Here is a 27,397-nt window from a genome sequence, read left to right as displayed (position 1 = left end):
TTGCAGGGCACTGGCTGTGAAGCAGCCCCACCCGGAAGCTGTTGGAGGCTTTGGAGCTGGGCTGGAGACCAGGACTCTGGGGTCTGATGCCTCCACATGCTGCCCTATCACCAGGCTGTTACTTGCTGGGCCCCCACCCCTTTTCTTGCAGTGGAGATAGTGTGCACAGGCTTAGCCCCCCTCCCTGACCCTGGGAAGAACCTGAAGGGAGACCCAAAGGTGCCATAGGAGAGTAGGTTCCCATGGGTGAGGGGCTGAATGGAAGGAGAGGCTGGCTTCTCCAGTTCTGTCTTCCAGCCCCAGGAACTCTTCCCGCCTGCCAGGCCCCATGCATAGAATTAAGTGCATTCACGCTCTCAAGGAATCCTTGCAAACCCTCCTAGGTGGGTGCTGTTAGCAGCCCTTCTACCCAGGAGGCCCTGAGGCTCCGGGAAAGCGGCCTGCCTGAGGTTGGTGGTAGAGAGGAGCTAGAACCCATACTGGTGCCTCCAGACCCCTCCCCTCCCCTGCCCTAAGAGAGTCTGGGGACCCTCTTCCATCTCAGCAGGGGCCTTAGGACCCCGACTCTGACCAGACACAGGAGTCACCCTGCTTTGGAGGGGGCTGGGTCACCATGAGAGGCTGAGTGGTGCCCCATGTTCTACACTCAATCTAAGAGTAGGCCTTGCTCTCCTAAAGGGCCGGTGCTGGCGACGGAGGCGAGGACGATGACGCGCTGGGGACGCCAGGCTCGGACCGCGGCGGGATGACGTCTGCAGGTCAGGGGGACTCCCTCCCCGCCCCTCAAGCCGGTCTTTCTGTCCGCCCACGCGTCGGCTGGCTGGTCTGAGAAGTTCCGTCTGGGCTCGCCAGAGGGCGCCCGGGGGTGGTGGAGCGGGCTGGAGCGGGGGAACCCGGAAAGGCCGCGGCCCAGTGGGTCCCGTCCCACGGGGTCTGCGGCTCAGGTCAGAGGGTCAGATGGATGGCCAGGGAATCCGGATTCAGGGGCGCTCAGTGGAGCCGGATTCTGGCGATTGCACGCCCAGGGATTCGTAGTCGAGCATTCTGAGATGCCCGGGCGGCTCGGATGCCGTCCTCCACGACCCTCCAGCAGGGAGGGAGCTGCTCCTGGATCGCGTCCGGGGCGGGTGTCCGGGCCCTGGCCTTGCGATGCCCCTGGTCGAGGAGAGGACACTTGAGAATCCAAGAATAGGGGTTGGGAGTGGGAGTCCACTCTTTGGGAGGTGCGCCCCCCACAACCCCTTCCGGGCCCGCCTCGGCCCCAGGCCCCGCCCCGGCCGGGACGCACCGCACCGCCCACTACCCTCGGCTGGGCTGGGAGCCCCGGGGGCCGCCGCAGCCGCCAGAGCGCCCGCCATGCTCGCTACCCCCGCCGCCCCGCTGCTCCAGCTGCTGCTCCTGCTGGGGCCGCGGCTCGAGGCTGCGGGCGTCGCAGAGCCGCCGCTGCCCGCCGTGGTCCTTGCCATCCTGGCCCGCAATGCCGAGCACTCTCTGCCCCACTACCTGGGCGCTCTGGAGCGACTGGACTACCCCCGGGCCAGGCTGGCCCTCTGGTGAGAGAGACCCGGGCATCGGCATCCACCGGGCATCTATCCCCCAACCCCACGGACAGTCCGGGCTCCAGATGGCCCCATCTGCTCGCTGCCCAGACACCACCCAGACAGGCCCCTCCCTCGCAGATAGGCCCTCCGCAACCCGTGTCCCTGGACAGGACCCCTTATCCCCCTGGCCCTGCAGACTGACCTCTGAGGCCTTAGGTTGACAGAGGGACACCATTCCCTAATTCTGGCCCCTATTCCTCCTCTTGGGACCTCCTCTGGGTGTAAGTTGGGCCCAGTCCCTCTTGCCCTAGCCCTCAGAGCTGAAACTGAACCCGTGGGACCTGTGGTTGGCCTGATTTGGAGCGGAGCAGACAGGAGTAGCTGGCGTCCCCTGGGGCCCGATGTGGCACAGACCAGCAGGCCTCCGGGTTCCTGGGGAGCCCGTTAGGGTGCTGTCAGCCCTGGGCTCCATGCTGCCCTATGGGGGATTCACACCCGTTCCCCCTTCCCCTGGGCTGGTTTCAGCCTCTCTCAGGAGAGGGGCTGGGTCCTGCGGCCAAGGGCAAAGCCCCCTTCCTGCAGTCTCTCCCCCTAGGCGTCCCCGCAGGGCACTGGAATCAGAGGCCACAGTCTGTAGAAACCAGAGCGGGGAGGAGTCCCAAGCTGAGGTTGGGGATAAACTGAGAGAAATGACCAAACTACCCTCCCTCCCCAACACACCAAAGTTGGGCTGGGGTTGGAGCCAGTGGCCTGGGGAGGCTGCCCACAATTACCAGTTTGGGAGTTAGTTAGTTCCCACCCATAGAAGACTTGACACGTAGTTAATGTTCACTTCTGGGGAATTGACTTAAAGGGGCAGTATCACCTAAAACCTGGGCTCTTGGCTAAGCCCCCTGCACCCCCCTCTGTCATGAGAGCCCCTTCAGAGAGGCTACTCGTGGTGGCAACGGAGCTCGGGCCCATCAGCATTTCTCAGGGACGCTCAGAGTGTGGTTTGGTCGTTATTACAACTATCTGGTGGAGGGAAGCAGCAGCTCCTCTGTCCAGTCCTGACTCAGAGAGGGGAGGGGGCTGACCTGTGGTCAAACAGCAGGGAAGGAAGGTAACCAGAGAATGTGGCAGGTATGTTTCTCAAAGTTGAGGTACTTTTCATCCTTCAAAATGCATTCAAGTTCTGTCATCTCAGCCCCTGAGCATGCCAGGACAGCTGAAAGTTACAGGGAGAAAGTGAAGCCCAGAGAGGGTCAGAACCTGCCTGAGGTCACACAGTGGATCACAGACCTATGATTAGGACCTGGCTTCCTGCCTTCCTCTGGAGCACACCTGCCTCCTCTGCTCCCAGGAGAGGCCAGCCCTGCAAGTGTTGGTGCTCCGGGGGTCAAGGCTGCCTCGGGGTTTGGTCCTTTGGTGGCTGTGCCTCCTCACCCTTCTTCCTCCTGTGTCCTCAGGTGTGCCACAGACCACAACGTGGACAACACCACAGAGATGCTGCAGGAGTGGCTGGCTGCTGTGGGCGATGACTATGCCGCTGTGGTCTGGAGGCCTGAGGGGGAGCCCAGGTGGTGACCTGAGGGGAACGTTCTGGGGAAGATGGACAACAGCTGCAGCCCAGAGAAGGAAAGGGACAACCCCGAGCCACAGCCTCCAGACCAGGGCTCTGTCCACTGCCCTGCAGAGAGGGACACCACATGCACCTACCGCATGGGAACGTCTCATCGTTTTACCCTCTCAGGTCCTACCCAGACGAAGAGGGCCCTAAGCACTGGACCAAAGAACGGCACCAGTTTCTGATGGAGCTGAAACAGGAAGCCCTGACCTTTGCCAGGGACTGGGGGGCCGACTATATCCTGGTAAGAAAGCCTGGCCTACAATTGGGCTTCCCACAGGTGGTGGCACCTGTCCTTGACAGAAACCTTGGTGTGACTTAACCACCTGTAGGCTGGCTCCTTCAGCTAGCAACGTGGGTCAGAACCCAGATCAGATATTGAGCTTGGATCCCTATGCTTGAGTTCAGACTTGGTACTAAACCTGGATCCCTGAGTCAGAGCTCAGGGTATATACTGAGACTCGATCCCTGGGCTAGAGCCCAGGGTATAAACTGAGCCTAGTTCCCTGGACTAGAGCTCAGAGTAGGTCTTTGGATTTACTTCCTAAAACTTCAGATAAAGTTCTTAGATCAGCAACTCGGGTATAATTTCTGGACCCAATCCCCGAGCCAGTGCCCCAGACTAGATTCTTGGTCCAGAAACGGATCTACTGGTTTATAGGTTAGACCTCTCTGAGGGAACCCCATTGGATCCTGGGAGACTTTCTGGGTTTCTGGAAATCTGGAGGGATCCCACTCAGTGAATCCTTGGGGGACTGCAGCCCAGACAAGGCTGGGGCCTGTGACATCCCCCTCCGCACAGTTTGCAGACACGGACAACATTCTGACCAACAGCCAGACACTGCGGCTTCTGATCAAGCAGCGGCTGCCTGTGGTGGCCCCGATGCTGGACTCTCAGACCTACTACTCCAATTTCTGGTGTGGGATCACCCCCCAGGTAAGGCCGGGTTCGGGGGCCTCAGGAGGCTTGAGGTCTGAGAGGAGGGACGTGGAGAGACTGAAGGCCTTAGGGTCTGTGGGCCCTGGCAGGGGAGCAGTGTGCTGGGGACGGAGGGGCGCCCTCTCACAGCCCGGAGCCACCCCTTCCCCAGGGCTACTACCGCCGCACAGCCGACTACTTCCCTACCAAGAACCGCCAGCGCCGGGGCTGCTTCCGTGTCCCCATGGTCCACTCCACCTTCCTGGTATCCCTGCGGGCGGAGGGGACAGAACAGCTTGGCTTCTACCCCCCTCACCCCAACTATACCTGGCCCTTCGACGACATCATCATCTTCGCCTACGCCTGTCAGGCTGCTGGTGAGGACAGCTCTCCTTGAGCCTTTCTCCCAGGCCTCTAGGCCTTTGCACATGCTATTCCCTCTGCTTGGCGTGCTCTTCCCCACTCTGCAATTCATCTTTTTAATTCCTGTGTGTCCTCCAGGTCGTAGGCTTTCTTGGGCCCACTGCCCCGGTAGGTTAGATGTCCTTCTGGCCGTCCCCACCATGGCCCTTTCACGTATTCCTTCATTAGGCAAATATTTATGGGACACCTACCAGGTGCCAGGCACTGGGGAGACAGTGGTGAGTAAAATCAGGCAGTCTCTGACCTCCTGGATCCTCCAGTCCAGTCAGTCAAAGGATCACACAAATCAATGTCCAATCACAGTGACCGGAAGAAGAGCTTTTTGATTATAGGTGTTTTGGGAGCTTAGACTAGAGTTAACCTGTCAGGGAAGGCTTCCTGGAGGATGTAAACTTTGGGGCTGAGATCTAAAATATGGGCAGACATTAACAAGGTAGACAGAGCAGGACAGAGCATTTTAAGCAATGGGACCAGCAGGTGCAAAGGTCCTGTGGTGGCAGGGGATACAAGAAGGCAGGCAGCTGGAGCACAGTAAGCAAAGGGGGCATGGTGCAGGCTGAGGCAGGAAAGGTAGACAGGGGCCAGCTTGTGTGGACCTGATGGGCAAGCATCTGGTCTTTAGCCTGTGGATGTCGGGCAGCCATCAGAGGATCACGTGATTGGATCTGAACACTAGAAAATATCATTCTGTTGTCGGTGGTTATTTTTAAGATGGAGGTTACTAGAAAGTGTTTGGGTTTGGAGAATTCCCTGGCGGTCCGGTGGTTAGGACTCTGTGCTTTCTCTGCTGAGGACTCAGGTTTGATCCCTGGTCAGGGAAGGAAGATCCCGCAAGCTGTGTAGCGCAGCCAGAAAAAAAAGTGTTTGGGTTTGGATGGGATAAACCCAGTTCTGAGGAAGAGTCGAAGTTGAGAGTGAGACAGAGATACTGCTGTTGGAATAAAGATCTTGAGAAGGCTACAGAGAATGTATTTCATGGTGTGCACTCACGGGGGGCAAGGACATGAAGGCTGTCTAGTGGGTGGAGAACTCTGCTCGCGGTCAAGGTGAATTAGAAGTGATGATTTAGTCAAGAAGCGTTGCACTTGGGCAAGCAGTGTGTGAGAAGTGTCCAGGGAGAAGAGAGTGTCATCTTTTTTGTGTGTGTGCATGAGGTACTAGCAACATCTGCAGTGCAGAGATGCAGGAAGAAAAAAGATCAAGCGCAGAGAGAGTGAAGGTGAAACAATACATGGACAAAAAAATGAGAAGAAGCAAAGGTATTTCCTTTTTTTTTGGCCACACCGGGCGGCTTGTGGGATCTCAGTTCCTCAACCAGAGATTGAACCCAGGCTCAGAATCCTAATCACTAGGCCACCAGGGAATCCCCTATTTCCTTATATTTTCATTCTTACCTCTACTTTGAGTATCAGCTGCTCTTTATTGGTCAGCGGTTTGTAGGAATTTCGTGAACAGGGGTTCTGTCTCCATCATTCGTGCTTCCACCACCTGCACTGGGCCAGGCTCTGTGCTCAATGCTGGGCCTGGGGTTAACTTTTTAGTAGATACCATGTGCCTGCCCTGGAGGACTCACAGTCTATAGAAGACAAAGGCTAAATATATAATTATAATAAAGATGATAAACATTGAAGGAATAAAAAAGGCCACTCTGGTTGCCAGGTGGAGGACAGCATGGTGGGGGCAGGCGAGGGGGTGGGGTTAAGTGTAGGGATCCGGGCAAGAGGTGATGGTGCTGGATTGGCGAGGGGGGTTGGGCAGAGGTGGGAAAGATTTAGGGGGTGGAGCAACGCCCGGTGGCATCAGGTGGCTGTAGCCAGGTGTGAGTTTGCCTGCTCCTTCCTCACCTTGATCCCCCGAGGGCAAGGACTGTCTGTCTTTCTCACCACCAGCAGCCAGCTGGTGCTCTAGATGCGTCTATCGCGTGAATAAACCATTTCGGCAGGAAGATCCCTTAGATATTGTTTGAGCCAAGCCGTTTCTCCCTCCAAGCCCAGGTGGGGACGCCGGGTTCCAGACAGGACTCACGTGGTGGGTCACTGGCAGGACTGGGCCTAGGACCTCCCATCTGGGTTCTGAGAGCCCCACCCTGCACTCCAGTGCTCACTCGGCCTCTCTCCGCAGGGGTCTCGGCCCACGTGTGCAACGAGCACCGTTATGGGTACATGAACGTGCCTGTGAAATCCCACCAGGGGCTGGAGGATGAGAGAGTCAACTTCATCCACCTGATCTTGGAAGCGCTGGGTGAGGGCTGTGAGCCGGTGTGTCCCCCCTCCCCACCGCTGGGGTTGAAGCCTCTCCCCAACTCATTCCCTGACTCTGGGCAAGTCCCTTTTCCCGCTGGGCCTCAGTCTGCCCATCCGTACAATGGAGGCAGGTGGATTCTGTGATCTCCTGCTGGGTATTCTGCCAGGGGGCAGGAACGAGGGGGGCTAGGACTCCAGGGCTGCCGCTGACTAGAGCCAGTAGGGACTCATGATGGGGGGGTGCTTTCCTCTGCAGTGGATGGGCCCCCCATGTGGGCCTCAGCTCATGTGTCCCGGCCCCCAAAGAGGCCCAGCAAGATGGGGTTTGATGAGGTAAGTCTTCCGGGCCTGCAGGATTGGGGCCAGGAGGTGGGTGGGCTCTCCCCTCCCCCTGCACCCACTCCCCTGCCTCCCCTCCTCTTCCAGGTGTTTGTCATCAGCCTGGCCCGCCGGCCCAACCGCCGAGAGCGCATGCTGAGTTCGCTCTGGGAGATGGAGATCTCTGGGCGTTTGGTGGATGCCGTGGACGGCCGGTGAGGCTTCCTGGGTGGGGACAGGACCCTGGGCAGCCGGTGGGGACCGGGTGGTCCATCACAGCTCCATGGGGGTGGGAAAAGCAGACAGTGAGCTGAATGAGTTTGCCGTTCTAGGAGGTATTCAAACAGGGCCTGAGTAATTCTGTCTCGGGGAGTCCCAGGGCAGACAGAACAGGACAGGGTGCCCTCCCTCAGCCCACCTGAGGGAGGAGAGTACAGTGGTTAAGGCCCAGGGTCTGGAGCTTCTGGGCGTGGTCACCAGCTGCGTGACCTCCATCTCTCAGCCCTACTGTGTAAACGGCGAGTAACTGCCTTCCTCTTAGGGACTTGTAAGGGTTCAGTGAAGGTTTAGCCAGGGCCTGAAATGTAGTAAGTATCCCAAAGGTTAATAATGTCTTCATTACGGTTATCAGGGTTATTCTTTTCCATCCTGAACTTAGGTCCCTGATGGGCGGGGCGGGGGTGGGAGCAGGCCAGTCGTGTTCCCCCAGCAACCAGGGGTCACACGGCCCCACATGCCCACTGCTGTTTGCTGCATACGCCCCGGCCCTGTGGACTGCAGGATGTCCATCCTTCGCTTGGGCCGCTGCCTAAGAAGTATCTGCCGCGTTCCCCGCATTCATCCTGGGGTGTGTCCCCCTCAGACTGCTGCCCCCTCCCCTTAGGATCCCCCCCCGCCCGAGGTGGCAGTGGCTTTCCAGGTCCAGTCACTGATGGCTTCAGGCCACACGAAGCAGTAACAAGACTGAAGCCTCCTTCCAACCAGACTCCAGTGTGACTGTCCCCAACTTGCACAGGCCAGTTCCCCCTGGACAGGTCCCTGGCGGGCACCCCTGACCCCCTTATACCATCTGCCTCAGGACACTCAACAGCAGTGTCATGAGGAGCCTCGGCGTGGACCTGCTTCCCGGCTACCAGGACCCCTACTCGGGCCGCACACTGACCAAGGGCGAGGTGGGCTGCTTCCTCAGCCACTACTCCATCTGGGAGGAGGTGAGGACCCCCATCCACTGCTCTGTACCAGCACTCGTGTGACCGGGGGTGACCGAGCACACTAACAATGACCCGGCCAGCAGCTTTCAGCCTCCTAAGGGCCCAGCCCTATACCTTATTCACCCTGCGGTCTCCACTGAGCACCTGCTGTGTGCTAGGAGAACTTCTGCTCTGAGAACACAGAGGTGAACAAGAAGAATGCAGCCGGTCCTTCCTGGGGCAAAGGGACCAGAGCAAGGAGCAGAAATCAAGAAAGAACTAAGCTTGCCACGGAGCGGGGATATACAGGCTGTTCAAGAGTGCGGACTGGCCCGGCCTCCTGGCCTCCTGTGGGGTCAGGGTGGGCCTCGCCATTGAGGGGCAGGGAGAGGAGGCTTCTCAGCAGAGGAAGGCAGTGCGTGCACAGGCCCTGGGGCTGAAGGAGTTGGGTGTGTTCTGTGTGCGAAGAAGAAAGGCCTAGGGCTTGGCCAAGCAGCCTCAGCCCAGGGCTGGGGTGTGAGTGCCTGGGAGAGGTCACTGCCTGGACACGGCAGGAGAGGACCCGGGCCTGGCCCTCCAAGGGGCGCCCCCTCCAGGAGGTGGAGCACAGACTCACTCCTTGTTTTTATTTTCTACTGTAGCAGAAATATGGGCGTGTGAGCTTATATTTCTGCTTTTCTGCTACCTCTGAACAGATTGAAGGATGATGTACATTTCACCACTTACTGAGCTGATCTCATGCTCTTTTCACATTTCCAACAGTTACAAAAAGTATTTATTCTCAGGGATGTGTGGGGCTAGGGCCTTCCTCCACCCCCCCAGCCCCCCACCCCCCAGCCTAGCTTCCTCGAGGAAAGCCCAAGAGGCGGAAGTGAGGAGCCAGGCCCTGGAGTCCAGCAGATGTGGTTCAGATCCCAGTTCTGCCACTTCCTGGCTGTGTGTCCTTGGACGAGTGGGTTCATCTCCCTGTGTCTCTATCTCCTTGCCGCAGTACGGGGACATCGTGCCTCCTGAGGGTCCCTGGAGATGAGCACTGTGGCCCCAGTGCTCAGTGACTGCAGCAAGGGTTCTGATTGCCATTGTGATCTGCTTGGAGAGCAAGACTACCCTCTGGACCCATCTTCCATCGGGAGAAACCACTCAGAGACGGGTCCCCTTCCCCAAAGGTCACATAGCGCAAGGGCAGGGCTCACAGGCCCCCTTACTTTGCCGGCCTGATTCAGGGCCAGGGGTGGAGGGAAGAAGGGAGCCCCCCCCCCCACCCCGCCCAGCCTTTAGCAGCTGAGTGACGCAGCCAGGGCTGAGCATTTGGCCTGTAACTGAGGCTAGGAGTGTCTGTCAGAGTCAGTCAGGTGGGAGGGGTCTAAAGAGCCTCCCCCACCGTGTACCACAGGTGGTTGCCCGGGGCCTGGCCCAGGTCGTGGTGTTTGAGGACGACGTGCGTTTTGAAAGCAATTTCAAGATGCGGCTGGAGTGGCTGATGAAGGAGGTGGAGGCGGAGAAACTTCCTTGGGACCTGATGTAGGCAGCCTGTGCCCCCAGGGGCCAGGGAGAGGGGTGGGCCTCCAGGGGTCTGCTTCCTCCTGAGGGGTCCTGGGACATCTACAGTGACTCCTGGGACCCCTGGTGTCACCTGCAGCTACCTCGGCCGGAAGCAGGTGAACCCTGAGGAGGAGGCAGCCGTGGAGGGGCTGCCGCACCTGGTGGTAGCTGGCTACTCATACTGGACACTGGCGTACGTCCTGAGCCTGGCTGGCGCCCGCAAGCTGCTGGCCTCCCAGCCCCTGCGCCGAATGCTGCCCGTGGATGAGTTCCTGCCCATCATGTTTGACCAGCACCCCAAGTGAGCCTCAGATGGGGGTAGGGCAGGGTCAGCCTGTCTCGAGAGCCCACCTCAGCAAGTAGTAAGTCCCCTCACTGGGCAGGTGGAGAGACTGAGGCTGGCAGGGCTGAGTCACTTTTCTGGTCACCAAGGAATAGCCCAGCTTAGCCTTGGAGTCAGACCAATCTATGTGTGAATTCTGTGATGCCCTGTGGTTTTCAGTCAAGCGATTTTCCTGTTCTGTGCCTCAGTTTCCCCATCTGGAAAATGGGGATAAGAGAAATCCTGCCTCAGGATTAGATGGGGAGGGCGGTCAGGTGCTCTGGGGGTGAGGTGCCTGGCTCTGGGCTGACATGGGTCTGGGTGGAGGGGCCTACCCCAGCCCCCCTGAGCCAGCCTCCCACCTCTTAGTGAGCAGTACAAGGCACACTTCTGGCCGCGGGACCTGCGGGCCTTCTCAGCCCGGCCCCTGCTCGCTGCTCCCACCCACTACGCGGGGGACGCTGAGTGGCTCAGCGACACAGAGACGTCCTCGCCCTGGGACGATGACAGCGGCCGCCTCGTCAGCTGGAGTGGCTCTTATAAGACCCTGCGGGACCCCCGCCAGGACCTGGCCGGCAGCAGTGGGCACAGCCTCCATCCCCACCCCCAGGATGAGCTCTAGGTGGGCCTTGGTTTTCTCTCGCCTTCAACGACTGACTCTGTGTTTGGGTCTCCCTTTCCTCTTCTCAGCTGTCTTCTCTCTCTCCCTCTCTCTGTCTCGGGCTTTCTGTCTCTCTGTCTCTGTTTGTATCTTTGACTGTGTCTGCATTTCTCTGTCCACCTCTAACTCCCTCTCTCTCGCTCTCTTTCTCTCTGCCCATCTCTATCTCTTTGTGTCTCTCACTATCTCTGTATCTGTTTCTGTCTCTGTCTCTCATTGTCCAACTCTAGTTCTTTCTACTTCTCTCCTCTTACCTCTCTTGTCCCACCAGGTCAGGGTGGTGACTCCAGAGAAGTACCAGGGAATAGGCCATAGCTGTCCAGGGAGCAGAGCAAGAGCCGCCACCAGGAACCATAGACCCAGTAGAGACCTGGCTTCCACCTTGGGCATGGCCACTCTGCCCTCTGGACTCGTCTTCCATTGGGAGAAACCACTCAGAGACGGGTCACCTTCCCCAAAGGTCACGTAGCACAAGGGCAGGGCTCGCAGGCCCTCTTACTTTGCCAGCCTGATTCCGGGCCTGGGGTGGAGGGAAGAAGGGAGGGCCCCCAGCCTTCAGTTTCAAGCTGGGCGGACACAGGAGCCCTGCCCCCAGCTGAGGACCCAGCTGCTGGGGCCCCTCTGCCACCTTCTACCTCCACCTCAGTTCCCTATCCAGCTTGACACATGGGTCTCACCTGCCACCCTCTTCCCTGGCCAGTGGGAAGTGCAGGGAGGTGGGAGGAGGACCCAGCACACAGTAGGCCCTCAATAAAAGCTGGCTGGTATTGCACTTTATACTTTTTAACTCATGGTTGAGCCTCTTTGCGTGTCCTGAGGGCTGGGAGGGAGGTGTTCCTGATCTGTGAATGAGCAGGTGGAGAGACAGAGGGGGAGGGCAGCCTAGAGAAGGAGTCAGGCGATCGACCTGGCATCACGTCCTCAGTCTGCTCATTGGTATAGTGGAGGTGGGAGGAGAAGTATCTCACGGGCCAGGTGGGTATAAAGTAGCCAGGCCTGGAGCCCAGCCCACAGTGAGTGCTTACCCACTGCGGCTGTCGTGGTCATCACTGGCCTCACCTTGCTGGCCAGGGTGGGCCCAGGCCAGACCGAGGGCTGCTGAGGCCTCCTTGCCTTTGGATCTTCACTTGTGCAGTTGGAACCCCTCCCCTGGAAGTGGCTGGGGAGATCCAGGGCTCCCCTCCTGCCCTAACTAGTGTGGCAGCCAGAGGGCGCAAGGTGGCAGAACCTGGACCTTGTGGGCCAGGGCGCCCTCTGCTGGTTTGGGGCCAGCAATGGGAAGGGAGCCTGGGGCATTTGGAATCTGCCCCCTGTGCTCTGGGTTACTTGCAGCAGCTTCACCTTCTAATGCTCTCCTGCTTGGGAACTGCCGGCCTTCCTCTCTCCCCACCCCTGGAAGGCCCAGCAACTGTCTCCACTGCCTGCGCTCAGGCAGCCGGAGGGGATGGGGAGGCGACTCCTTGTCTTGCCCGTAGCTGCTGTGGCTCCACCAGCGCAGGACCTGCCATCTCCAGGTTTCCTCCTTCAGAGGAGCCCCTCCCCCATGCAGCCTCTTGACTTGGTCTTGTAAGCCCCTGGGTCCTGGCAGAGTCAGTCAGGCACCCCCTGGGGCTGGGCTTTCCCTCCTTCCGTACCAGGGATGAGGTCCTGCTGGCCTGGCTTTGGTTCCAGAGCTTGGCATGGCTCTGAGAAGGACTTTGGGCCAGAGCTGTGGAATTGGTGCTTTGTTCATTCCAAGACCAAAAGCCATTGATTCTGGATGGCTATGACCTTGAGTAAGTCACTTCTCCCTTCCAGGCTCCAGGTGTCCCTTTCATTCATTAAAATGAACATTTATTGAGCACCCTCTATGGGCCATGTTTAGATACTAGGGATACAGCGGTGAATAAAACTGTCCCTCAAAAATCCCTGACCTCATAGAGCTGATATTCTAGTGAGGGAGACAGACAAAAACAGAGAAGCAAATATTGGAGGTTGTTAAGTCCTACAGAACAAAACGAGGGAGGAAATATCAAGTATGAGCTGAGAAGTTAACACATGAACAAAGACTTGAAGGAAGTGAGGGGACAAGCTCTGGGGATATGGGAAAGAAGACCATTCTAGGCCAAGGGGGCAGCATATGCAAAGGTCCTGAGGCAGGAACAGGACTGGCAGGTTCAAAAGACAGGGAAGATGCCACTGTGGCTGGAGCAGAACAAGCAAGGAGGAGCCAAGTTCTGGAGGTGAGGGAGCCAAGGTCAGGGCCAGAGCACGGAGGGCCTTGGAGGTCATTTTGGCTTTTACTCTGAGACAGGGAGCCCCTGGAGGGTTTGAGGCAGACAAATGACACAATTTAATTTTTATTTTAACATGATTACCCTGGCTGCTGTAATGAACTGTAGTTGGATCCAGGGTAGCAGTAGGTAGATGGGTTAGGAACCCATTGTAATAATCCAGGTGAGACATGATGGTGCCCCAGACCAGGGTGTTAACAGTGGGGTCGGTGAGAGGCAGCAGCAGAATTTCAGGAGGAGACACTGATACGCCACCGCTGGGAGCTGCTCCCTGCGCTGCCTAGCAATGGTCAACCCCTCTGTGTTCTTCCACATTGTCAGCGAGCCCTTGGGCTGCATCTCCTTCAGGCTGTTTGCAGACAAAGTTCCAAAGACAGCAGAAAACTTGCGTGCTCTGAGCACTGGGGAGAAAGGATTTGGTTATGAGGGTCCTCCTTTCACAGAAGTATTCTGGGATTTATGTGCCAGGGTGGTGCCATCATGGCACTGGTGGCATCCAGCTACAATGAGAAATTTGATGATGAGAATTTCACCCTGAAACACACAGGTCCTGGCACCTTGTCCGTGGCAAATGCTGGACCCAACACAAGTGGTTCCCAGGTTCTCATCTGCACTGTCAAGACTGAGTGGCCGGACGGCAGGTGTGTGGTCTTTGGCAAGGTAGAAAAGGTCATGAACGGGGTGGCAGCCGTGGACCACTCTGGATCCAGCAATGGCAAGACCAGCAAGAAGCTCACCATTGCTGTCTGTGGACAAATCTAGTAAATCTGACTCGTGCCTTATCTTAAACAGCCCATTCCTTCCGTAGCTCAGTAGAGCATCCCTCACCCTCATCTGCTTGTGACATCCTATAATCTTTGTGCTTTTGCTGCAGTGCTTTGGGTTTCACATTTTCCATTCCCCGCTCCAAGTCTAGCTGAATTGCAGAGTTAAGTTTATGATTATGAAATAAAAGCTAAACAACAACAGAGAGAGAGACCTAGACAGATTGAGGATAATGTCAAAGTTTTGGACCCAAATTACTAGAAGAATGGAACTGCCATCAACAGAAATGGAGAAAACTACAGAGTGTGGGGCAGGGGACTGGCTTGGGGCGGGTCAGGAGATCATTTTCAGATGTGCTACATTTGAGATTCAGGTGCAGGTGTCAATGAGTTAGATACACGAGCCTGGGATTCAGGGGTCGGGTCTGGGCTGGAGAAAGAAGCTTGGCATCCCCTGTCCTGACCCAGAAGTCCTGGCCCCAAACCACACACTCCACCACCTGTTACCTGGGGAGCTGGTTGAAATGCAGATTCCTGCCCCCTCCTAATTCTCCTGCCCAGGGTTCTGATTCAGTAGGTTGTGGGTGAGGCCTGTTTTTGAACAAAACTATCGCAGGTGATCCTGAGAAGCTGACAGGTTTGGGAACTGTAGCTGAATCTACATATGGTAAAATTTACTTTGATTTTTTTTTGGAATGAATGATTCTTTAAATTCTATAGTGCTTTACAATTTTCAAAAGTTTCACACACATGATTTCATATAATTCCATAATAACCCTGTTTTCCCCCTAACCCTCTACTGCACCTCCCCCTTCCCTGTCCCCACTGGTAACCCCTAGTTTGTTCTCTGTATCTAGGAGTGTGTTTCTTTTTTTTTTTTAATTATGGACATTTATTTTATTTTATTTTTTTATGTTGGGGGTAGGAGTTTATTAATTTACTTATTTATTTTTGCTGTGTTGTGTCTTCGTTTCTGTGTGAGGGCTTTCTCTAGTTGCGGCGAGCGGGGGCCACTCTTCATTCTTTTCTGTTTTATTCACCAGATTGTTTTTTTTTTTTTTTTTTAGATCCCATATATAAGTGATATCATACAGTATTTGTCTTTCTCTGTACTTTGATGATTTTTGACAGATGTAAAGTCATGCCACCAGTACTACAGTGAAGATATGGAATATATACATCCCCCCAAAAAGTTCTCCTCTGCCTCTCTGCAGTCGATTCCCTTTTCCCACCCCAGTCCCTGGAAACCACTGATCTGTTTGCCTTTTCCAAACTGTCACCTGGATGGAATCATGTAGTACCTGGCCTTTTGTGTCTGTCTTCTTTTATCCAGTATGTTTTATTTGGAAGTTTTATACAAAACTGAGCTTTAACGTCTTCCCTAATATTTTATACCACAGTTTCTAATCCTAATATATATTATGAAGAATGAAGTATGAAATTTTCATCAAGACTTCCAAACGTCCCACAATACCCACCAGACTACTTAGATGCTGTGTAAATATTTTGGTTTTCTGTGGGTGCCCTGCTCTGAAAAAAGGCTGGGAAGTCTTTCTCCAAGGCATACCCACTGCTTGGGGAAGGCACGGGGAACTGTGAGAAAGTGAGAGTGGGGATGGGTCGGGGCAAGAACCAGGTCTCCTTCTCACTCCTGCTGGACCACTTCTAATCTGCTCTTCCCCCCACCCCGCTACTGCCACAACAGTGTGCAAACCAAGAGACAAGGGGCTTTGCTATGAGTAAATGGCAGCTTTTGGGCATTGGCTGTTTGCCAACTGTTTCGCCTGCTTGGAGAGCTCTTTCTTTCCTTCCAGTTTCTTAGCCGAATTGTAAATGCTGGAGAATCCCTGGCGGTCCAGTGGTTAGGACTCCGCACTTTCATTGCTGAGGGCCCTTGTTCAATCCCTGGTGGGGGAACTAAGATCCCTTAAACAGCAAGGCGGCCAAAAAAAAAAAAAAAAAATGAAGGGATACTGGAGAAGAGCCCTCCCTGCAAACCTACTAGTCACAGCGTAGGCCCTGCGGGCAGAGAAAACTGTCTTGAGTTGTCTCAGCCCCTTCTAGCTCTATGACCATGGGCAAGTGTCCTGACCTCTCTCGAGACTCAGTTTTCTGCTCTGTAAAATGGGATTACACTCAAGCCGACCTCACCGGATGTTGTGAGGATCCATTGAGCTAATGCAGGTGAGCGCGGTGCCTGGCACAGAGGGAGTGCTGCACTGAGGGTCACTGGTATCACAGGGACCCTCTAGACGATGACCGTGAATCAGGATGGACTTGGGTGGTCTGCCTGAGTCAGAGGAAAAAGTGGGGCAGGGAGAAGGAGGGTGTCTCTGTAAACAGGTAATCGAATTTCCAATTTCACCTCTGCCACTTAATTATCTGTACCCCTTGAGCCAGGTCCTTCTCCTCTCTGTAAAATGTGTTTCCTTCATTAAAATGAAGGGGCATGACCAGATTTGCCCTCCAAGGTCACTCCCAGATGGTCCGGGAAGTGGTTCTCAAACTTTAGAGTCCAAACTTTACAGTGCATCCGAATCACCTGGAGAACTTGTTAAAACACAGATTGCTGCTCCCCCCGCCCCCCAGTTTCTGATTCAGTAAGTCTGGGGTGGAGCCTAAACAATGTGTATTTCTAACAAGTTCCCTGGTGATGCTGATGTTGCTGGTACAGGGACCCCACTTTGAGAACCGCTGCTTTGGGCCACCGTAGAACCTGGACTCTCTTCTCCACTGAGTCCAGCATCCATCCAATCTCAGAGGCCCAGGGTCAGTGAGGGGCTGGTTAAAGGTCCAAGAGGAGCCAATCCTTGATAGGGCCTGGGAGAATTTTCTCTCCCTACTCCACCCAGGACTTGAAATCTCTCAAGTCACCTGAAAGAAAAAGCTAGACCCTGTTTGGAGCACGGATTCCTTCTCCCCAGGGTTATGCTGTGGCCATTGCATCAGGGCCCTGGAGGAAGTGCTCTAAGATGGAAACAACCGGTAATCAGGCCCTAGGGCAAATGGAGAGGCTGCTTCAGAGCCTAAGGACTCCGGCCATCCCCCTGCCAGGAGCTGCACGCAGGGCTGGGGTCCAGCGCTGGAGCTAACAACTCCTCCTTCACCTGTGTTTATTTCCAACGAACAAGAAAAGCCCAGGTTCATTGTTGAAATTTAGAGAAACAGAAAGAGGAAACTAAAATCGTTAGTGTTAACATTCTGAGATAGTGTCTTCCGGTTAAAAATTTTAAAAAAAATTTAAAAAATTAAAAAAAATCTTTTATTACTTAAGCTGGGTGGCTGGGTGGTGCTCCATTAGTGTTTATTTTATTGTTATTAATATTATGATTATTTTTGGCCGCACCGTGCAGCATGCAGGAATCCTACTTCCCTGACCAGGGATGGAACCCATGCCCCATGCAGTAGAAGCACAGAGTCCTAACCACTGGACCGCCAGGGAAGTCCCGATTTTATTACACATCTTTAAATGGAACATATGCATTATGTTTCGGTTGAATTGTGTCCCCCAAAAGTTAATATGTTGAAGTCCTAACACCAGTACCTCAGAATGCAACTTTATTTGGAAATAGATTTGTTATAGTTGTAATTAGTTAGGATGAGGTCATACTGGAGAAGTATGGGTCCCTAATATCCACTACAGCTGTTATCCTTATAAAAAGGGGAAATTTGGATGCAGACACACACATGTGGAGAAGGCCATTGGTAAACTGGAGTTCCGCTACCAAGGAACTACCAAAAGCTAGGACCAAGGCCTGGACCAGATCCTTCCCAAGCACCTTCAGAGGGAGCATGACCCTGCCAACACCTTGACCTCAGACTCCTGGCCTCCAGAACTGTTTAGTTCTGTTTAGTTTCTGTTGTTTCATTCACCCAGTTTGTGGTACTTTGTCAAGGCAGCCCTAGGAAACTAATACACATTACATACCCTCTTTTGTTCACAGTTTTATTTTTTATTTCATTTATTTATTTTTCAATTTTTGGCCGCCTCTCACGATATGAGGGATCTTAGTTACCCAACCAGGGATCGAACCCATACCCTGTGCAGTGGAAGCGCAGAGTCTTAACCACTGGACCACCGGGGAAGTCCCTGTTCACAGTTTTAAAAAGAGGATATATAAGTGTAATACAAGAAACACCCATGTATCCTCCACCCTAAATTTGTAGTTTTTTTCTCTGTGAATATATATCTACATCATCATGGTCGACTTACAGCTTTGCACCTTGCCTTTTACTTTTCTCAGCTATATGTTTTGGAAACCTTTCCACATTCAACAATTGATCTGTATTATTATCTATTTTATTTTTTTTTTTTTGGCTGCATTGGGTCTTCATTGTGGTGCGCGGACTTCTTACTGTGGTGGCTTCTCTTGTTACGGAGCACGGGCTCTAGACGCGTAGGCTTCAGTAGTTGCAGCACGCAGCCTCACTAGTTGTGGCCCGCAGGCTCTAGAGTGTAGGCTCAGCAGTTGTGGTGCACGGGCTTAGTTGCTCCGCGGCATGTGGGATCTTACCGGACCAGGGCTCGAACCCGTGTCCCCTGCATTGGCAGGCGGATTCTGAACCACTGCGCCACCAGGGAAGTCCGGTTACATCAATTTTTAAACCTACCAGCAATGTGTGAGACTGCTTATTTCCCAATGTCCTCATCAGTGCTAGGTAGTGCTCTTAAAAAAAAAAGTGGCCAGTGCTGGCCAGGCTTGGAGTGGCTTGAATTCAGAAAACACGGTCCAGCAATCCAAAGTGATATCAGGGAATTCCCTGGCGGCACAGTGGTTAGGACTCCATGCTTCCACTGCAGGGGGCACGGGTTTGATCCCTGGTCAGGGAACTAGATCTCACAACTAAAAGATCCTGCATGCTGCAAAGAAGATCCCGCAAGCCGCAACTAAGGCTCGGCGCAGCCAAATAAATAATATATTTTTTAAAATTCCTGTTCTCTTTCCAATCGCACGTCCTTCCTGCAAGCCGCTTGATGCAGCCAAAACAAAAAACAAAACAAAAAAACCCCACAAAAAACAAAGTGATATCAGAATAACTCAAGTTCTTTACCTGCATTTCTCAAACACCACAAAAGGGGCAGATAACAGACCACAGCTATGCTTTAAAAATCCCTCTTCTCTGGGACTTCCCTGGTGGTCCAGTGGTTAAGACTCTGAGCTCCCAATGCAGGGGGCCCGGGTTCGATCCCTGGTCAGGGAACTAGATCTCACAACTAGAAGATCCTGCATGCTGCACAGAAGATCCTGCAAGCCGCAACTAAGACTCGGCGCAGACAAATAAATAAATAATTAATTAATATTTAAAGAAAAAATCCTGTTCTCTTTCCCATCGCATGTCCTTCACCCACTACAGGTGTCCCTGTGCCCCTGTCTTCAGCACCCCTTCCTCCCTGTTGCCTGTCTCTAAGATTTTCCCCCTCCTCCTTCCTGTCACTCGCTTCCAGTGTATGCATGTGTGTGTATGTGTGTGTGTGTTGAGGGTGGTGACCTCTCAGTCCTGTCCATTCTCAGATTCTCCATCACAAAAGCCCCGAAGAACTGCACTGGCAGAGAAAAACCCTCCTCAGATGGTGGGTAGGGGACAAAACCACAGAGGCAAAATCCTTCAGTGGGTGGGGAGGGGAAAGCTTTAATCATTTCATCTGGTCACGTCAGAGGGGTTGGCTGTGTACTCCTTGAAGACCGAGTGGGATGTGTTGGTTTGGTGTCCCTCACCCTGGGCTTAGCACACAGTAGGGACTTAATAAATGTTGGTTCATTGAATGTGGGAGCACTGAGAAATGATCAACAACTCTGCGTTGGGGCTGGCAAGAGATGTTTTACAGAGATGTTTGACCTAGGCCCGCCTGGAAACAAGAAGGTTATCTTGGGCAGCAAAAATGACATCACTTCTTCTGAAGGCGGGGTGGGGGGGGTGGGGGGGGTGGATAAGGTGGGGGAAGGTGGGATAAGGTGGGGGAAGGTGGGAGAAGGTGGAGAGAATTCCACTGGATGAATTTATGTTTCTCTATGAAAAAGGAGAGTTGTCATATGGGATGGGGAAGAGGCAAAGATTCGGAAAAGCCAACGTGGCGGGCTTCCCTGGTGGCGCAGTGGTTAAGAATCCTTCTGGCAATGAAGCGGACACGGGTTCGAGCCCTGGTCCGGGAAGATCCCACATGCCGCAGAGCAACTAAGCCCGTGCGCCACAACTACTGAGCCTGCGCTCTACAACCCACGAGCCACAACTACTGAAGCCTTTGCGCCTCGAGCCCGTGCTCCGCAACAAGAGAAGCCACTGCAATGAGAAGCCCACGCACCACAACGAAGAGCAGCCCCCACTCACCGCAGAGAAAGCCCGCACACAGCAACAAAGACCCAACTCAGCCAAAAATACATAAATAAATAGATAGATAGATAAATAAAAAGCCAACGTGGGGAGGCGGAGGGGGTCCAGGGATAAATTAAACCACTGCTGGGCAGTGGTGAGGGCTCAGCTGAGGGTGGAGGAAATGATTTGTGCATTTGATCTTTGCAGAGACTCAAGTGGTTGGATTACAATAAGGATTGGGGATCCATCATTTCTTCAACAGGGAGAAAATGAACGGGGCAAGGGAGTGGAGGGCTCCCTAACACTGAGGAATGAACGCCATAAGCATTAGACAGTAGGCGGGAAGGCAAAAGAATGAGTTCTGTTTGGAGAGGGGGGAGCTGGAACTTAAGATTTCAGGTGGACCAGTTGTGTGACCCTGGGAGTACATGGCTGAGGTGGAGAGAAGGTCATGGAGGTGAGGATGTCAAGGAACTGAGGCCAGGATGGCCCTGAGGACATTAAAGTCTCCCAGAATCCAGGGCGGCTGCGTGAGTCACGTGACAGCCCCCCATGATTGGCTGACAGTGAAGCATAGTTGAGAAGATGGAGACTCAGCGAGAACTTCAACGGAGTAGGTGTGTACACACAGCAGCATACAGTGTGCAGGAGGGCAGTGAGGAGCAAGGGGAACGCGGACCCTTCCTCCCCCCTGGACAAAGACAGGCGATGTGGGAGGGGGAGAGAGTCTGGGTGGTGTGCAGAAGCGGGCTCCATCTCTGCACCAACAGGGGAGGAGAGACAGGGCTGTATTTCCAGAAGCAGCGCGCAGCTCCGGACAGTAACATGTTTCCTGACCCCTGAGCCCAGTGGCCTAATATGAATCAGAGGGAGTAGCCTAGAAGTTGGGCGCTCCTCTGAGTTAGGGGAACCGATGAGGGCTGAAGGCAGGGTAAAGATGGCGGAGGGGGTAAAGCTCGTCTTGACCGGCGAGGCAAGCCCGGGCCAGGCCCGTCAGTGGCGTCGCGCGTCTCCCTGGCGACGCTACGCGTGGCCCGGAAGGGGGTGGAGCTTCTGGTGGGGCGGGGCATCTCTGTGACGCCAGGGGCTGGGCCTAAATGGCGACACCCGAGAGGCTCCCGGGGGGGTTTGAACTGGCCAATGGGCGACCTGCGGACCGGTTGTCGGAAAAGGAGGAGAGAGCGGGGAGGAGTCGCTGCCAGAGCTGGGTTGAATCCGCCGCGGCGTCTCCATAGCAAGACCCTGGTCTCCGACTTCAACGACTTCACAAGGAGGCGTTTCTGGGCGCAGCCGTGTCGCTCCTGGTGAGAGGCCGCCGGCAGGCGGGAGCCAGGGCGCTCCGGGGCGTCCCGCGGCCGCCGCCGGGCCTGGTCCCCACGGGCGGGGTGGCCCCCGCCGAGCTCGCCGGGTCCCGCTGCCCCCCCCCGGGCCGCCCCCGCCGGCACCCTCCGGCGCGCTCGTCCAGTTCCCGTCAGAATCTCGCCCCCCCGCCCCGCCCACCGGCGCGGGCCTTCTCCTCCTCCCGCTAACGGGCGGGCCTTTCCTCACCTGACCACCGGCAGGGTTCTGCTCCCTCCGGGCTTCGGCCTTCTCTCTATGGGCAGAAACTGGTCCCCTCCTGCCCGCTGGTGGGTGGTCGTCCCTTCTTTCCGCCGACAGAGACAGGCCCCGCGCCCTCTTGCCCGCTGGTGGGCGTCGCCCCGTCCGCCTCGCCCTCCCTGAGGGCCTCGGCCCGGCAGTTATTTGCCGGCTCCTCGTAGGCAGCGCAGTCCCCGGGGACCGCCTCCGGGCCGCCCTACCCCGTTGGGTGGGTTCACCTGTCCAGCGGGCCTCCCGGTTCTCCCGCCGCGCTCCCTTCACGACCCGATATCGAACCCGCTCTAACTCGGATACTAAATCTCAGCGGCCGCTGCTTCGCCCTGGAGGATTTTCCCTTTGCCGTCGGGGCACCCACTCGCTGCTTAGCGCCCCTTTCCCCCTGCAGCCTCCGCTCCTTCCTCCTTCAAATACTATTGGTCTTCTCGGGTGTCTATTTTGCCGGGAACGCTCTTCTCCTAGGAGACAGTTGCCCTGGCTCCGCCCCGAATATCCCTCCCGCTGCCTACGCCGGTTCCGGCCCTTTGGGGCCCACTTGGAGCCTAGCGGTTCTCTCCCGCCCGCTTCGCACGCGAGCCAGCATCTCAGGTTTCCCCCCCTGGTGGCCACCCACCTTCCCTCCCGCTTGGGGCCTGGGTGTGGTGGTCCTTTACTTCGAAGTTCCGCCCCCTGGCCCTCCCTGGGGAGGGGAGCTCTCACCGCCCCGCCCACCGGGTCGCTCAGCCTCTCCTATCTCCCCCCACTTTGGCAGGACAGTCAGTTGCTGTGCGACTTGGACAGCAGAGGAGCACCTCCCAAGTTTTCATCCAACTGTCACCCCCAAAGCTTACACTCTCCTCCCCTCAGGACGTTTGATGCCCGGCCCCTGAGATTCTCACTGACACGCCCCTCTGGGTCCCCTTGAGCAGAGCCTGCTGACCCAATTGCCCATCTTTGCGGCTTTGATGCCTAACCATGTCTGCGTCATCCTCAGGCGGCTCCCCCAGGTACTGCCATTGTGGGGGGCGCCTCCGCCATAGGGCAGGGAAAAGTGGGCAGGGGCTCCCAGGCCAGGCTCACTGGAGGATCCTCTTTTCAGCTCTCTGTTCTGTGTACTGAAAGCCTGGACCAAAACATTTAAAAATAATTTTTAAGAGGAAAGAGGAAAATGCACGCATGTAATCCCAGTTCTGCCTCCCTCTGGCCCTCCCTCCTCAGGTGCCCCAGTTCCTGGTAGCAAATAGGATCACCATCGTTGTCATTGGAGTACTAGGTTCAGATCCTTTTTGAAAGAAGGTTAGGTGTAAATAAATAACAACAACGTAAGAGGTGGACGCGGCAGTTAGTCAGATGTTGGTGGAATCCAGGTAGTTTGATGGAAAACCCGCCGAGGGTGAGAGCTTTCCCAAATCTATTGGCTTCAAGTAAACAGAAATGTTCTAAGTGAGGAGGGAAAAAAAAAACCCACCTGCACAGATTTGGTATTCCTTGGCTAAATGATTAGTAGGACTCAAAAATTTTTTTTCTTTTATATCAAGGTGTGATATACATACAGCAAAATGTATGCTAAAGTGCTAAAGAATTTTTATGTTGCATTATTTTTTCCAAAATAATGGAGGGCGAGGGCAAGGTCATATTTTGGGGGCTGTCGTCAGGCAGTGGGATGGATCAAATGTACTTTCCAGGTCCCTTCCCATCCTGGAATTCTTGGATTGACTGCTGCCAGATTTTGGAGATTAAACTTTTGCTTTATTTGCAAATTTGGTGATGGGGCTGTTTATGTATAAGATGAATTACACGTGATGTTAAAAAAAAAATCCATAAAAGCAAAAATAACCCTGCCTCTTAGGTGCTTAAAGGGTAGCAAATGGAATATTTTGGGAAATGGTCATTTTTCATCCTCTTATTTGAATATTTAACTATTAATTTTATGAAACTGAGTCACAGAGACTTTGTTCCTGAGCTTATGCCTCTGTCTTTTCGTGGCAGTCATTCACTGAGCATTGCTCCAGCCAGTGTCCTGGGCACTTTCGCCCTTGGCCAGACTAGCATGTTGGCTGTTGCCCACATGCTGCCTGCTTTTTTTGTCTCCTGACAGACAGGATGACAGCTGGGCTTTTCAGTAAAAGGTCACAATACGTGTGATGCGATGGCAGGTTAAAAGGCCAGCCCTGCGAATGCCCATCACCCCCTGCTTCCATCCCCCTGCCAGGCACACCATGAGAGCTTGGTGCTTGTGTACAGGGAGCCAAATGATTCCACACTGGTTCTCCTAGCCGTGGACTCGTTAGACACCATATGTAGTATATAACTTCGGGAGATCTAAGAAATAGAAGAGCTCTAGTTTTCTGCTTATAATCTGCTTCTTGTGCCTGGGTACAGGTTTCCATCGTGTGAGAAGAACAGAGTAACGAGTCTCAAGCAGAAAAAGGTCTTGAGGACACCTTGTGGCTCACCCAGTGTGACTGTGACGGTAGGTGGCATGCGCGCGGAGCAGCCCCGTGGTCTGTGGCCCCGCCAGAAGAAACGCTTCTGCTGGCAGCCCGGTGGCCAGGTGCTCTGTTAAGTGCCTTCGTGCATAGCCTGCTGATTGATTGGATTTGGTTTTGCCTGTGGCAGGGCTGCCGGGTGTGAGGAGGTTGTGTTAACCTAATCCTTCCAGACAAACTTCAAAAATCTGAAAACAGAATTTCCAAAAAAAAAGACAAGAAGGAAAAAAGAAAAAAGTAAAAAAAAAAAAAAAAAAAAAAAAAAATAATGGGGATTGACAGGAGCTGGTGGTAGGCGAGGTCGGCGAGGGGTATGTGTTCAGCCCTGCTTAAGTGGCCTTTAGAATCCATACAACCTTCTCATCTCGGCATTTCCTCCAGCTTTCTGTCTTCACCGTCCTTTATCTACCTGCTGCTTGAAGTATTTTGCACCGTAACTGTTCTGTGCATGTCCCGTGCTAATCCGCATGCCCCATTCAGATTCCGGTGTAGGAGGACTCACCTTTCCATCTGTGCTGTGCTGAATGAGGAGGAGCTGTGCATTCCCGCAGGCTCGGAAAGAGATGCAGCTCTGAGGACCCCGGGGCCTGGGTTTGGGCTCTTTTGTAGAACTTGTGGGTCTCACAGACCCTTCTCTTGAACGGACCTGTGTCTCCCGGGTGGTCTACAGCTGGGATCTCTGCAGGAGCCTGCTGAATGGCACGCCTGCCTTGCTTCCTGCCCGCATGCCAGTAGCGCTGGTTGCTGTCCTGCTCGCTTGGTGGCTAGGCTTTCAGTGGCCCCCAGAGGCTGTGAGCTCGGTTTTTCACGCCCAGTTTACTCATCCACAGATCAACCTTTTTTGTGTTGTCCTCCCCCACCTGCCAGAAGCGAACCATGAAGGACCGCTCTTCAACTCCCCCCTTACATGTTCACGTGGATGAGAACACCCCTGTCCATGTCCACATAAAAAAACTCCCGAAAGCATCAACGACCAACAGCCAGGTAGGAGCATGCCAGGGGGGCAAGGCCAAGGCTGTGGAGCAAGGCGACACCTCCCAGCTGGGCCTCCTCACACTTCTAACTCCAGAGATTTGAGAGACAGACACATTCGCTTTCAGAGCTCAGTTGCCTGGTTGGAAGGTAGGACGGTCACCTGGAAGTGGCAGCAGTAGCCTTAGTCAGAAGCGGCTCCCCAGCAGAGTTGGAAGCGGATGCCACCAGAGTGATGCCATGGCCAGCTGCGTGGGGAAGTGACCCTGGGTTTGTCCCTTTCCACAGAAATCTCATAAGCGCGGAATGAAAGGGGACACCGTGAATGTGCGGCGGAGTGTCCGGGTGAAAACCAAGGTACCTTGGATGCCCCCTGGAAAATCATCCACCCGGCATGTGGGATGCAAGTGGGAGGTAGGCTCATTCTCGTTCAGGCTTTTCTTCTCCAACTGGTCAGGTTCTAGCAGGCCTCACACTCTGTATGGCTCAGGGTCGGCGGGAGCTCTCAGAGACATCCCAGTAGGTCCCGCTTACTGAGCGCCTTGCTAAACCCTGAAAGTATGGGAATCTTCTTGAGTCCTGCCAACACTGCAATGTGGTAGGTCCCGCTCTCCCAAGGTGCAGATGAGGAAACCAAGGCTCAGAGAGGTGAAGTCTCACAGAGAGAGTAGCAGAGGTGGAGTTAGGACTCAGGGGTGGGTGTCTCATTCTATAGGCGGTACTCGTAGGCTCTCTGATTTGTATGTGAGGAGCTACATGTCTTGCCCCACGTAACTTTGCTAGTGCCGAAGCATAATTTTAAAATATATACCAGAACGTACATATCAAAGAAAGCATCTTCACTTTTACGGTCACCCCCATAAGAGACTGTGCACGTATTCCATAGACGTCATCAAAACCACTGGAATAATCTCCTGAGGAATAACTGCCTTCCGTGTGAGTTGCCAAGGTTCCAAGAGAACTGTTGTCTTTTTTTAGCCACACCTCAAAACGTTTTGCTTGTCCATCTATCCATCCGTGCAGTCATTCATGCATTTCTTGCGACACTGCTGCACACTGGGGTTACAGCTGCAAACTGGCAGCTGTGCCTTCCTTACGCTTACGTTCTAGTCAATTGCAGTGAAGAAACTCATTGACAAGACAAGGCCTGTGACTGTGTTTTAGACAAAGATCTTATTATTGAGACAAGTAAAGGGCTTGAAACTACAGTTGGCCCTCTGTATCCGTGGGTTCCACATCTGTGGATTCAACCAACCACAGATTTAAGAAAAAAAAAAAAATCCATAAAGTTCCAAAAAGCAAAACTTGAATTTGCTGTGTGCTAGCAACTACTGACAAAGCATTTACATTGAATTAGGTATTATAAATAATCTAGAGCTAATTTAAAGTATACAAGAGGAGGTGCCTAGGTTATGTGCAAATATTACACCATTTTATACAAGGGACTTGAGCATCCTTTGATTTTGATATCCATGAGGGTCCTGGAACCAATCCCTGTGGAGACCAAGGGATGACTATACCTTAAGATGATGATGCCTGATATATATATATATATATATTTTTTTTTTTTTTTTTTTTTTTTTTTGCGGTACGCGGGCCTCTCACTGCTGTGGCCTCTCCCGTTGTGGAGCACAGGCTCCGGACGCGCAGGCCCAGCGGCCATGGCTCACGGGCCCAGCCGCTCCGCGGCATGTGGGATCTTCCCGAACCGGGGCACAAACCCGTGTCCCCTGCATCGGCAGGCGGACTCTCAACCACTGTGCCACCAGGGAAGCCCCTCATCTATTTTGAAAGATTCTCTTTCTGAGAGCTTATTACTTTTAAAATTAGAAATAATAGTAATCACTCTGAAGTTTAGAGTCATACTTCACTCTCTTGCCTCTCTGATTTACCATGTTATCCCTAAGAGACAAAGGGAGTTTGGTATTCTAGGGAATAAATGAAAAGTGTTCTGACACATCTCTCTATATAAAGTGCAAGGAAGACTGGAATTAAAATGCTTTTTAGATTTTTTTTACTATGTGTACCTCACTAATAATCAGTGAAATGTAAATTAGAAACAACTACATTTTAGATAAAACAAGCTATCATTTTTATTGAATGGAAAAAAGTTGAAAAGATTATGAATACCTTGTGTTGACAAGCATATGGGAGGTATCAACGAATCTTTTTTAGATGGTTTTTTGTGTGTGTTTTTTTTTTTTGGCCGCGCAGCGTGGCATGTGGGATCTTAATTCCCCAACCAGG

At 53.9% G+C, this 27,397-nt stretch overlaps 2 protein-coding genes and 1 pseudogene across 20 annotated transcripts in view; all 3 read left to right on the top strand.

The window, feature by feature from the left end:
* Positions 1-881: 881 nt before the first annotated feature.
* CERCAM (cerebral endothelial cell adhesion molecule) lies at positions 882-11,552 on the top strand. Of its 2 annotated transcripts, XM_032634391.1 has the most exons (13): positions 883-1,553; positions 2,990-3,100; positions 3,274-3,391; positions 3,950-4,084; positions 4,239-4,443; positions 6,611-6,730; positions 6,989-7,065; positions 7,159-7,265; positions 8,129-8,261; positions 9,634-9,761; positions 9,880-10,083; positions 10,474-10,726; positions 11,037-11,552. In XM_032634391.1, exons 1-12 carry the CDS (start codon positions 1,150-1,152, stop codon positions 10,724-10,726), a joined length of 1,995 nt encoding a protein of 664 aa, XP_032490282.1. In that variant the 5' UTR covers positions 883-1,149; the 3' UTR covers positions 11,037-11,552. The 2 variants fall into 2 exon arrangements, with proteins under 2 accessions (XP_032490283.1, XP_032490282.1); XM_032634392.1 differs by lacking the exon at positions 4,239-4,443 and having other exon boundaries at positions 882-1,553; positions 3,982-4,084.
* Positions 11,553-12,718: 1,166 nt separating this feature from the next.
* Positions 12,719-14,602, top strand: LOC116755241 (annotated as a pseudogene).
* A 5,611-nt stretch (positions 14,603-20,213) lies between these two features.
* Positions 20,214-27,397, top strand: part of ODF2 (outer dense fiber of sperm tails 2) — a 31,756-nt gene continuing 24,572 nt past the window's right edge. Inside the window, exons 1-5 of one of the 18 annotated variants that reach the window (XM_032634375.1) lie at positions 21,277-21,418; positions 22,557-22,696; positions 24,072-24,162; positions 25,046-25,162; positions 25,439-25,564. In XM_032634375.1, coding sequence (XP_032490266.1) covers positions 22,665-22,696; positions 24,072-24,162; positions 25,046-25,162; positions 25,439-25,564 — 366 coding nt within the window. In that variant the 5' untranslated portion in view covers positions 21,277-21,418; positions 22,557-22,664. Of the gene's footprint in view, positions 21,419-22,461; positions 22,697-24,071; positions 24,163-25,008; positions 25,163-25,438; positions 25,565-27,397 lie in introns of all 18 variants that reach the window. The other 17 variants (XM_032634385.1, XM_032634381.1, XM_032634387.1 and 14 more) reach the window with 17 other exon arrangements.

Source organism: Phocoena sinus, chromosome 6 (genome assembly GCF_008692025.1).
Source record: "Phocoena sinus isolate mPhoSin1 chromosome 6, mPhoSin1.pri, whole genome shotgun sequence".
NCBI lineage: Eukaryota > Metazoa > Chordata > Mammalia > Artiodactyla > Phocoenidae > Phocoena > Phocoena sinus.
This window is presented reverse-complemented; position numbering and strand designations above follow the sequence as displayed.

Bases quoted from the DNA above. Each gene is read 5' to 3' on its own strand.
- CERCAM (XM_032634391.1), top strand. From the start codon at position 1,150: ATGCCCCTGGTCGAGGAGAGGACACTTGAGAATCCAAGAATAGGGGTT. The intron at 4,085-4,238 runs GTAAGGCCGGGT...CCCCTTCCCCAG, and splicing joins GGTGTGGGATCACCCCCCAG to GGCTACTACCGCCGCACAGC. The intron at 9,762-9,879 runs GTAGGCAGCCTG...TGTCACCTGCAG, and splicing joins AAACTTCCTTGGGACCTGAT to CTACCTCGGCCGGAAGCAGG.